Below are 12,500 nucleotides of genomic sequence, written 5' to 3'. Positions count from 1 at the left end.
TAATCGCAGGTTGCCAGATTGGGTTAAAACTCTCAGGCTGAATCTTAATAGCGGGATGTTTGGGTTGTATATAGAATTTAAGGGCTGAGATATAGGAGAATGCACACAGTTTGATGAGTTTATAAAAGCAAGACGTCGCCTATAATAAAACACGGGCAGATTCTAAAAGCAGTAAAGCTAAAACCCCACACGGGTAAGATGTGTGTTCAGACCCACAAGTCAGCAATTTACTTCCAGTTTTAGTGTCGCGTCTGAGCAGTTTTTAAGAGTTTGCTCACATTTGTAGCTGTGCACAGATTTCCCACCAGTATTTCCTGCACCAGTGATATTTATCGTCTATTCCATGGCAACGGACTTGTTTTTGCTGAAATCCATTAAACCCCAGAGCTCAAGATGGGCTCGTTGTTTGTCTGGAAAGCCGCTGCTGTGAGAGAGGCCGTGAAATAAACTCGAGTTTGAGTTCATGTTCGCTTCAGCCTCTACGCCAACTCTGAAACCTGGCTAGAGATCGGGTGTAGCGGGGCTCGGTTATGGGAACGTGGAGCGTATGTGTGCCATCTTGTGAATTAAAACAGGTTTAGGGGCGGCGGTAGCTCAGTTGTTGAGACGGTGGACTCCTGATCGGAAGGTTGTGAGTTCTAATCCCAGCACTACGAAGCTGCCGCTGCGGGGCCCTTGAGCAAGGCCCTCAGCCATCAACTGCTCAGGTGTATAAGATGTGATGAAATGAAAGCTGCTCTGGAGAAGGGCGTGAGCTGGTTCTCTCAGGGTTCGGGTCTGTGTCTCTGATCGTAACGGACCTCTGACAGGCCCGGGCTTGAGCATTGGGTTTTTCTCAGGCTGTGTGTGTGTGTGTGTGTGTGTGCAGGGTGTGTGATGAATGCAGCGTCTGGTTGCTCTCAGCTTGTGTTTGATCTGCTCTCATTGGCCAGTCAGTGAGATGACCAGTGTGAGGTCGTGGGTGATGCGGCGTTGACAAAAAAAAAAAAAAATCATTATTACCATATAGAAAATTTAAAAGTGACTTGTGCCATTCATGTTTTATTTTTAAAATTCTGTTACTGATAGGAAAATACATTGACCATCATCATCATCATCATCGTCATCGTTATTTTGAGGGAGAGCGTGACCAGTGTGGACAAATGATGAGTGATGATGATGTTACAGGAAGTCAGCAGTCACTTTCTGCCTCTCCAGCAGTCGATGTCCGTGAGAGAGCCAGATGTCCCCGTGTTCACTGATCCGAGTTGAGTTGAACTCAAGCTGGTCTTGGACCGGGGTCAGAGGTCATACAGTCCCACTCACTATGATGACATGCTTCCATCTGGCATGCAGGACGGTGGTGTGTCATGTCCTGTAGTTCACCATCTTTAATGTCCTTCTGTTAGAAACATCACTCAGGAAGCCCTCAGTGTTCAACGCAGGAGCTTAGAAATGAAGAGAGCTTTATTCTCACAAGTGGTGGGAGATATTATATTATATACATATGATATATATGATATACATGATGTTATATATCATCGGCATAGGCATTTCTTCATGATACACGATCTGTAGAGTTGCCTTTTAAAAACATTTGAAATAATAATAATACATTTGTTTATTATTAATAAACAGTTATAATAAATGTATTTTTATGTCTAATTTTTGGTTTATATTTATTTTGGTATTTTATTTTTATATGGCATTTCTATTTATAAAAAAATGAACACTGAAGAAGAGAATTTCTTTTTTTTTTTTTTAAATTTGACAATTTTTTAAGAGATTAATACAAACTTTGATCTTCACATCAGCTGCTTCCATTCAGTTTGTAATCATTTAAATGTTAAAATTGTTTTAAAAAATGAATAAAAAGATCTCACTCAAAAACCGTGTAGCAGAAAGCTGTAATTCATCACCACGTGGACGTTATATCGGATCCTCCGGCCGAGATTCTCACATCAGCTCGTGATCTTTTATCACATTTCAGAGCTGGGAGTGAGGGAGTGGGGGAGTGAGAGAGTGGGGGAGTGAGAGAGAGAGAGTGAGTGAGGGAGTGAGAGAGTGAGAGAGAGAGTGAGAGAGTGAGGGAGTGAGTGAGTGAGGGAGTGAGTGAGGGAGTGAGAGAGGGAGTGAGAGACTGAGGGAGTGAGTTTTATATCACTCGGCATGTTATCATGCACAAGCGTGGATTTTTCACACGTCACATTACAACACAAAAACGTCTCCTTAAGTGTTCAATTAATCCTCTCATCCTCTCACACTCTCACACTCTCGTCCTCTCACACTCTCATCCTCTCACCCTCTCACACTCTCGTCCTCTCACACTCTCACCCTCTCATCCTCTCACCCTCTCACCCTCTCACACTCTCGTCCTCTCACACTCTCACACTCTCGTCCTCTCACACTCTCACCCTCTCATCCTCTCACCCTCTCACACTCTCGTCCTCTCACCCTCTCACCCTCTCACACTCTCGTCCTCTCACACTCTCGTCCTCTCACACTCTCACCCTCTCATCCTCTCACCCTTTCACACTCTCACACTCTCGTCCTCTCACACTCTCATCCTCTCATCCTCTCACCCTCTCACACTCTCGTCCTCTCACACTCTCACCCTCTCATCCTCTCACCCTCTCACCCTCTCACACTCTCGTCCTCTCACACTCTCACACTCTCGTCCTCTCACACTCTCACCCTCTCATCCTCTCACCCTCTCACCCTCTCATCCTCTCACCCTCTCACACTCTCGTCCTCTCACACTCTCATCCTCTCACCCTCTCACACTCTCGTCCTCTCACCCTCTCACCCTCTCACACTCTCGTCCTCTCACACTCTCACACTCTCGTCCTCTCACACTCTCACCCTCTCATCCTCTCACCCTTTCACACTCTCACACTCTCGTCCTCTCACACTCTCATCCTCTCATCCTCTCACCCTCTCACACTCTCGTCCTCTCACACTCTCACCCTCTCACACTCTCACACTCTCGTCCTCTCACACTCTCGTCCTCTCATCCTCTCACACTCTCGTCCTCTCATCCTCTCACCCTCTCACACTCTCATCCTCTCACCCTCTCACACTCTCACACTCTCATTCTCTCACACTCTCGTTTTCTCATCCTCTCACCCTCTCACACTCTCGTTCTCTCACACTCTCACACTCTCGTTTTCTCATCCTCTCACCCTCTCACACTCTCGTTCTCTCATCCTCTCACCCTCTCACACTCTCACACTCTCGTTTTCTCATCCTCTCACCCTCTCGTTCTCTCATATGCCGTTATTTCTGTCTGTTTCTTGGTCTAAATCAAGAGACGAAGTAGAGTTTTAGGTTTCGAACTGTTTTCTGCTTAAAGCTATGAAAGGATATGAAACTGTGGCTTTTGCACCACACTTACATCTGTACATGCTGATCACATCCTGACACGTTCTCATTTAACACCTCTGCTCGTCTCTTTTTTCAGATCTGTCCACAGCACAAAGAAAGTTTGCAGAGTCGCTGAACGAATTCAAGTTCCAGTGTATAGGGGACGCCGAAACGGATGATGAGATATGCATCGGTGAGGCAGCACGCTGTTATTATTTAATAGCTCTGTAATTCTGTCATCCCGGCTGAAAGTAGATCCAGATTGAAGCAGCACATATAACACTCCTGATAGTTCACAGATTATGAAGAAAATGAATGGACATATTGGCAGGTTTGCTAAAAAACAATACTTGCCAGTTTGGGGTTTGAATTTCCTGTAAGGTCTCACGGAAACTCAGGTGGTTACGGCTGTGGTTATTACGAGCAACATCTTGAATCTCTCTCCAGTTGTCACGTGTAATCTGAAACGTGAGGAAATTCACATCTCTAATTAAAACGATGGTTCCGTGTAGCAGTGCCAAGGGTCTGTGATTTTTTAAATATCATGACAGTGTTTGAAATTACAGCCCAAAACGTTATTGAGTACGCGACAGTGAGTTATTATCCTGTTCGTCTAGAGCCTCGAATTGACTCTCAATAAAAAAAACAAGCCAGCTTATAAATAAACTGGACCGTCACTCCAAGCACCGGTTTAGCTTAACCAGTCCACCTACCTGCATGTTTTTTCGGTGGAAGGAAAACCGGACAACCCCGAGGAAACCCACATGGACACGGGGGAACTCGGGGACCCTGGATCTGTGCACTGCAAAATAAATAATAAAATCATAGCAAGGGATGATATCTTGAATAAAGGAAAGGTTATGTAATATTTCTCATTATGAGATTGTCATGTAACAAATATACAGACGAGCATTAAGATGATTTCTAGACGTATTTACTCATATCAAGCTTATTCCAAAAGGAATCTGAAATAAAATAAGTATAATTATCGGCCAATAGAATGAGACTATTTCAAGCTTTAAATGCGTAGGAACTGTCTAGAGATTGGTTTAATAATCTTATAGTTGGGTTATTGTAATCTTAGAGTAGGAAATTCTAGATAAATCTGACTGCATGCAAGACATTTTCACTTGATAACGTTCTTTCTTTGCGCTGTAGTGTCACTGAGTTCTAACTTTAGTATAATTCGTATGGAGATTGGAGTTTACTGAGCCGATGTTGGGATTTTCAGTCGGATTGGATCCATAGGCAGTGGAGCTGCAGGAGGAAAGATCTACTGGCCGCTGGAGTCTGTGGCGTTGCCTCTGTGCCGTGTGATTTTGCCTAAGCAGCGACGAGTCGGCCAGAAACCAAGTGCCAAACGCCGCAGTGTGATTGTGCATGCAGATAAAGGTTTAACTTGTGGCTTATACTGACACAACCCAGTAAGATAGGGTTTCCTGCTGTGTGAGATCCAGTACAGTACAGAACCAAATACACGGCGTAGTTTCTGCTTTATTAACTTTAATCTTAAGCATGAGAATCAGCAGAACTTACATATTAATGCTTTAATATTGTGAAAACAGTGATGTCATCCAACACCTTTCTGAGTATCGTGAAATTAAATGATGTATATTTTTTTCATGCGAAGCAGCTGATCCGATGGTGAAATATTAGATTTAGAATCTTTAAAATGAAAGTAAAATGTTCACTATACATTGAATACAATATCAGCAGATTGAGCTTTTCACAATTCTGGCGGCTGTTTATTAGCAAACCTTTATATCGTGATATACGGTACATGGCCAAAAGTATGTGGACACCCCTTCTAATTGAGTCGGTCTCCACAGACAGACGCTGGCGGTAGTACGAGTCGCACTGAAGAGCTCAGTGACTTGTGGCACCTAACACACCATCTTCACCACACGTCAGGTCGTGAACGTTCTGCTGGGTCTGCCCCGGTCTGTAATGCTAGCTCACGGAGCAGGGCTGCCAAGTGCTGAAGCGTGTAGTGCGTTAAAATCTCCTGTCCTCTGTCGCATCACTCACTACAGAGTCGTAAACTACATCTGGAAGCAAAATCAGGACATGAACTGTACATCAGGAGCTTCAAGAAATGGGTTTCATGGCCGAGCAGCTGCTAAATCACTATACGCAATGCCCAGTGATGCTAAAGCACTGCCACTGGACTCCGTGGAAACGTGTTCTCTAGAGAGATGGGTCACGCTTCACTGTCTGGCAGGCTGATGGACAAATCTGGGTTTGGCGGATGTCAGGAGAACACGTCCCTGTTCCAGCATGACTGTACTCCTGTGCACTAAGCGAGCTCCATGAAGACACGGTGTGTGAAGGTTGGAAGAAGATCGAAGAACACGAGCGTCCTGCACAGAACCCTGACCTCAACCCTCAACCCTGACCTCACTGACTTATCACCTTTGGGATGAACTGGATGTTCATTTTGTTCTTGTGGCTGAATGAACACAAATCCCCACAGCCACGCCCCACAATCTAGTGCAAAGCCTTCCCAGAAAAGTCAGCAACTCCATATTAATGCCCTGGATTTGCAACGGGATGACCATCAAGCTATATAGGTGTGAAGTTCAGGTGTCCACATACTTTTGACCATACCGTGTATATTGTGTATTGTAGAAACGACTTCAATATGTCAAAAATATGATATGTTTGTCTTATCGCACCGCCCTAAGTCTGGAATAGAGGTCGTCCTCTTTAAGATATTCTTGAGAGAGAGAGAGCGAGAGAGAGTGAGAGAGTGAGAGAGAGAGAGCGAGAGCGAGCGAGTGAGAGAGAGAGAGAGAGTGAGAGAGAGAGCGAGAGAGAGAGCAAGAGAGCGAGCGAGCGAGTGAGAGAGAGAGGTCAAATGATTCTCAGTCACTTTAAGGAAGTCTCAACACTGCAGTACGTTATAGTAAACAGGTCCTGGCGTGTTATTTGCTGCTGAGTGGAGACTTGGCTGTTTGCCGTGATGTGGCGTGAAATATTTAGATCTTTATTTCAGATGTGATCCAGTGTTAATTTTGTGTTGACTTTAGACGGTACTTTCTCAGTGAGTAAGATCACAGGTACTTACGGGTACAGGTACGATCACAGGTACATACGGGCGGTACGATTCACCTCAGTGACAGACGCCAACAATGAGCCTCATTTATAAACCTTTTATAAAGTTGTCTGTAAATGTTCGCATAAACGAAACCAGACGAAAGATTTCCACTAGATTTAGAAAAGTTTCGGTAACGCTGATTTTCTTCCTACTTCACCCGTACAGGACACAGCTCATTTGCATTCATTTGCATCAGGTCATTTACACAGGCACATGTGGATGTAACGGTCAGGGGTACACAAACATTTGGCCATATAGTGTGTGTAGCAGACAGGTGAAGGTTCAGAGGGAGCAGGTTTTGGGGTTGAAGACGATGAGAGTTGGCTAAAACTTCACCTGTGGAGCACAGGGTACCTGTAGCTCCAGGTAGACCGCTCCGTATTGTAGTCTGACGTGTACGAGTCCAGAAGAAGAAAACAAAACGTTTAGCATTCTGTGTCTTTGTGTGTTTCTTGTATTTAATAGCCAGATCACTTCAGGAGTTTGCTGGTGTTCTTCAGAACCTGGAGGACGAGAGGACACGGATGGTGGGTGGAGCCAGAGCCTTAATCGTTCTCAGTCCTTCACATCATCACTGGCAGGTTTTGTGGGAACTAACGGCATCTTTTTGTTTCTTCTTCAGATCGATAATGCAAACGATGTTCTGATCACACCACTGGAACGGTTCCGGAAAGAACAGATCGGAGCTGCCAAGGTGAGAAAGCTTCTCGTTTAAAATAATTTGGCTTAATGTTTGAATAAAATGTGTATTGAAATGAGACATTTGTACCTACAAGAACCCACAGACGTGTGAGATACCAGATCAAATCTCGAATCCTGAGCTGAATTAGATCTTCAACCTGATCAGTAATATCCAATGCAGTGTGCTACTAGAGACATAAAAAGCAATGACTGATTCATCACCACTGCGTTATTTCTGAGAATTTGTGTTAAATTTATATTTCTAAAGTCAACTTCAACACTGATTTCGGAGTTTAAAAAAAAAGAAGTGAGGAACAATACAAAGAGTTCGCATGCAAGAGCAAAGTGTAGTTTTATTTATTTACAGTGTAGCTTCGTTTCAGAGCAGACGTTCATTTTAATTTCATCTGATCCTTGTATTCGATGTGTTTTAAGGAAAATTCTGGATTTTTAAATCTCAATTTAAGTTATCATGCTAACTCACAAATAACTGCTCTCTGGACTCCCGAAGTTTCCTCGGCGTCCTCATCTAGTCATTGCTCATTGCGCTACACTGCCCCCTGGTGGTGTTATGTACACATTGTGTTTTTAAAATGACACAGTTTGAGTTTCATTCATTCATCTTCAGTAATAAATCCGAGACATATTTTTGGCTTTGGCTCGGTGAGATAAGGCTTACAGAACTCACGGGAGGAATTGGCCCTGAGTGTTTAATAATTGCCGAAGTGTTATTGCGAATCAGTTTAATTCAATTTTATTTCTATAACACTTTGAACAATAGAAATGCAGATGTCGATTCAGATTAGATTAGATCAGAGAAGAGAAGCCTTAATGAGGTGACGTGATGCGGAAAAACTATATAATTCCCATAACGACGTGGACGTCCAGAAGGGTTCGAGCGCTCTGCAGTTCCTTCCGAATTCTGACAGAGCACCGCGCGGTGAATGCAGTAGACTTGTGATGTCTGAGATGGGATTGTCTTTCTGTAAATGTATAAAGAAGGATCGATATTTCCCTGTATGCCAGATCACAATGCAGTTTAAAACATTTGGAATACGGTACAGAAATGTGTATTAGTGACACGATTTCCTTTCATAAGTGTGTGGAAGTCACGCCACGCTGAAATGTTAATCCCAAGCATGACTCGGGGGCGTGGTTATAATCAGAGAAGGCGTGAAGATCCAAACGTCCAAACGTCCTTTATCTGTTGGATTTAAGAGAAGTTTTAAACAGCTGCAGTATCTAATCTTTCAAATGAATTCATTTTTATTTTCTCACTGTGACTTCCTGTTCACTTCATTTGTACCCCAGAGAAGATGAAGTGCGTAGAGACGTTTGATATCGAGCCACAGGAAACGTCGTACAGCTGTTGCATTATCACTGGATTCATTTAAGGCTAATTTTTTGATTGTTTGTTTTTACGTTGTTGAAGGAGGCGAAGAAGAAGTATGACAAGGAGACGGAGAAATACTGCACTGTACTGGAGAAGCACCTCAGCTTATCCGCCAAGAAGAAGGAGTCACACCTTCATGAAGTATGCGACTTAACGTCGTTGTGTATTAGAAATCAGACACTCGGTAGGAAAATAATCACGGTTCATGCAGGTGGAGGTCACGACCTCCATCCACGAAGCCCCGCCCCCTAAACGCTTTCAGACGGTGCGGCGTTTCTAGAATAATCACCTGTGCTTTGAAAAATACACGTTATTGAAGTAGGACATCACATCACCCAACCTGCTCAGAACTCGGTTTGTGTTCTCGTGTGGGAATACTCGTGTCTCCCTAGCATTTGCGTAACATAAAGCATTAAATGAAGGTTTATTTTAACCTGATATTAACAAGCTGTTACCACGGTAACTTACTGAACCATCACCAGGCACAGCCTTACCCCCTCACTACGCTGTACTATTGTTTAGGTCCTCTTAAGTGTTATCACGTATCTTCAGGACTAGCGCACCCAGACGTGCTAACATGGCTGTAGCTAACAGTTAGCATGCTTATTGTTAGAATTTGTATAATAGTAATTGTCAGCTTTTTGTGTTTCTTCGCTGTCACCCAGGCAGACAATCAGGTGGATCACGTACGGCAGCATTTCTACGAGGTGTCACTGGAGTACGTGTTTAAAGTGCAGGAAGTCCAGGAGAGGAAGATGTTTGAGTTTGTGGAGCCGGTAAACACAGACACGTTTTCACATGAGCAGATCATTTCACTTTAATTCATCAGCGCGTTTCGTAGTTTCCATGAAATCGTATCTAAACGCGTCTAAAAGCACTGGGATGTGGCGTGTTGTTTAGGGGAAACGTTTCCTGTAGTTTGTGTTGATGTTTCTCCTTCTGATTTTTGTTGCTAGCTGCTGGCTTTTCTACAGGGGCTGTTCACGTATTATCACCACGGCTACGAGCTGGCCAAAGACTTCAACCACTTCAAGACAGATCTCACTATCAGCATCCAAAATGTAAGCGAATGAATGATTTAATCCTCCACCGCTGATCCGAAATAGACGGGTGGTCATTTCCACCGCGTCAGGTGTACGGAGAGCGGGGAGGAGTGATGATATCTCCTCCAGCTGTGCGGTCGGGAACCGCTGGCCAGGCACCGCTGGCCAGGCGGAGCCAATCACCACACCTCAGCTGGGTGGTGGATATTTAGGTGATTCCTCAGGAATGACAGGACGGGTGTTGGAGTAATGGATTTGTTGGGGTTTGTGTTCGTGTTCTCAGACTCGGAACCGTTTCGAGAGCACACGGTCGGAGGTGGAGAGTCTGATGAAGAAGATGAAGGAGAACCCACATGAGCACAAGAACATCAGTCCTCACACTATGGAGGGTTACCTGTTTGTCTTGGAGAAACGTAAGCGTAGATCCTCTGCCCGTGCACACAACGAGGACTTAATAAAGTAGAATAACGTAATATAACCTAGAATAATAATAATGTACGCAATAAGACACTTCAGGAAATTGTTTTAGGAAAAGTTTCAGGACAGTAATCATCTATCACATGATGCGATGTGCAGAAAGTCCGCGAGTGTTTTATTTCTCAACAATTCGCTAATGATTACAATTTTATTACTTGTTAAAAAATGGCAAATTGGGCTTTTTTTTATCCGTTTAAAGTTACATGTGATGTTGTGAAACGTCCACAAGACAAGGTTTTCTTTCCTTACAGCAGCTGTAAGCGTTCGTGACTTTACCCATCTCTTTCATATAACTTGTAGATTAAGTGAAACGTCCACCGTCCAAGTCCCCGTGACTCGGCTGTCGCTATAGAAACGATAACGTATTAGAACGAGTGCATTAATGTAAACCTGTGATTTGCAGCTGTCTAGAAAATGATCCGACACCTTCTGACCAATCAGATTTGAGAATTCCACGGCGCCGTGGTCTAAAAAGAGGTTTCTGTTTCCGGACGTCTCTCGTTTAGGTTCCTTTGTGTCCACGTGGGTGAAGTACTACTGCACGTACCAGCGCGAGTCCAAACGACTCACCCTCGTGCTCTTCGACCAGAAATCTGGAGGTAAAACTGTAAGTATCCTGTGTAACCTGTTCATGTGTGTACAGCTGAGCGCACGCTACACGATTGCGGCGCTGATTTCCGTGTGGCAGAGTAATGGTGGGATTAGTCGTGTGCTCTGAACCACCGCCGTGCCACACAGCAAGAACAGCTCTGAGAAACCAAACGAGTCTGAGATAAAATCTAATCTCCTGTCATCTGTAATCACACTGTCCAGTGTCTCCCACATGAGGACGGGTCCCTTATGAGTCTGGTTCCTCTCAAGGTTCCTCTCAAGGTTCCTCATATCGTCTCAGGGAGTATTTCCTCACCACCGTCGCCTCTCGCTGCTCATTAGGGATAAATTCATGCATTTAACATCTGTATCCTGAATGGATATATTTCTGTAACGCTGCTTGTGGACAATGTCCCTGTTGAACACGCTGATCTGTTCGTGTAGAACCGCGCGTCACTACACCTCCGGTTCTTTTTGCAGAACAGACGGTCCTCGCTGCCCACAAACACTCCTTCACAACTCCTTCACTTCACCACACGCTTCTCTTACTGCTTCCTTCTAAATTAAAACATTTATTTTTGTAAGAAAGTGGAATTTGGTGAATGATGGTGTGCATCCTGCTTTTCTCTTCTTTTCTTTTCTCTTCTTTTCTTTTCTTTTCTCTTCTTTTCTCTTTTCTCTTCTTTTCTTTTCTCTTCTTTTCTTTTCTCTAATTTTCTTTTCTCTTCTCTTCTTTTCTTTTCTTTTCTCTTCTTTTCTCTTTTCTCTTTTCTCTTCTTTTCTTTTCTCTTCTTTTCTTTTCTCTAATTTTCTTTTCTTTTCTTTTCTCTTCTTTTCTCTTCTTTTCTATTTTCTCTTCTTTTCTATTTTCTTCTCTTCTTTTCTTTTCTCTGCTTTTCTCTTCTTTTCTTTTCTCTTCTTTTCTCTGCTTTTGTTTTCTTTTCTCTTCTTTTCTATTTTCTTCTTTTCTCTTCTCTTCTTTTCTCTTCTTTTCTATTTTCTTCTCTTCTCTTCTTTTCTCTTTTCTTTTCTTTTCTATTTTCTCTTCTTTTCTTTTCTCTTCTCTTCTCTTCTTTTCTTTTCTCTTCTTTTCTGTTTTCTTTTCTATTTTCTCTTCTTTTCTCTCTTCTCTTCTTTTCTCTTCTCTTCTTTTCTCTTCTCTTCTTTTCTCTTCTCTTCTCTCGTCTGCCCCCCACCCCACCCCACAGTGACACACTCTTTCTCTCTCGACACCCTTCTTCTTTGCCAAGATCCAGAGAGAACATGTTGGCCCCGAGTGTTTATTGTGTGTGTATTCATGTGCCAGCGAGACAGGCGGGACGGGTCGGTGCTGGAATAGCAGGCTGGCAGCAGGGCCTGGCACCGTGTTCCCGCTCCTGAGCCAAGAGTGGGTCATTAACACTTTAGAAAGACAGAAATTGTGCCTGGCTGCGTTCCCGTACCAGCGTAAACAACTAAACATTCCCTAAACTCTCACGTTCCCCGATCAGCTCTTACACATTATAACACATTAGACATTGTTAAAGAATTAAACATATAACATTTACTCTTATTAAGTACTTTTTGCATTCTTCACTAAGCAGAACAGGAAGTGACAGTGCATACCTTATAAGGGATTCAGAACAACGAATCAGTTTTAGAGGCGTGTCTTACAGGATACAAACAGGAAGTGCCTTGTCTTATCCTGATGGTGCATGCACACAACAAAAACTTGGAGTGTCTTTTTGACCAAGTATCGTTGGACAAATCTATATTAGGACCAGCTTTAGTAAGACGTTCTCTATTAACAATCCTAATTCATGTAGCTTTGTATTGGCATTTTCTTTGCGGAAATCAACGCCGGCCCGCACCGTCATTTCTGTGCATTCACACACGT

General features: G+C 43.5%; 1 protein-coding gene across 3 annotated transcripts in view; it reads left to right on the top strand.

Moving 5' to 3' along the window:
• The window catches only part of LOC128622445 (rho GTPase-activating protein 26), a 60,936-nt gene that overhangs the window by 22,973 nt on the left and 25,463 nt on the right, over positions 1–12,500 (top strand). For 2 of the 3 annotated variants that reach the window (XM_053648961.1, XM_053648962.1), the window contains 8 exons: positions 3,440–3,535; positions 6,905–6,966; positions 7,062–7,133; positions 8,553–8,654; positions 9,179–9,289; positions 9,470–9,574; positions 9,840–9,969; positions 10,540–10,640. In XM_053648961.1, the coding sequence (XP_053504936.1) occupies positions 3,440–3,535; positions 6,905–6,966; positions 7,062–7,133; positions 8,553–8,654; positions 9,179–9,289; positions 9,470–9,574; positions 9,840–9,969; positions 10,540–10,640 (779 nt within the window). The remainder of the gene's footprint in view (positions 1–3,439; positions 3,536–6,904; positions 6,967–7,061; positions 7,134–8,552; positions 8,655–9,178; positions 9,290–9,469; positions 9,575–9,839; positions 9,970–10,539; positions 10,641–12,500) is intronic. The other variant, XM_053648964.1, reaches the window with a different exon arrangement.

The sequence above is a fragment of the Ictalurus furcatus genome, chromosome 18 (assembly GCF_023375685.1).
Source record: "Ictalurus furcatus strain D&B chromosome 18, Billie_1.0, whole genome shotgun sequence".
Lineage (NCBI taxonomy): Eukaryota > Metazoa > Chordata > Actinopteri > Siluriformes > Ictaluridae > Ictalurus > Ictalurus furcatus.
The sequence above is the reverse complement of the archived record's forward strand: the minus strand, read 5'-3'. Positions and strand labels throughout refer to the sequence as shown.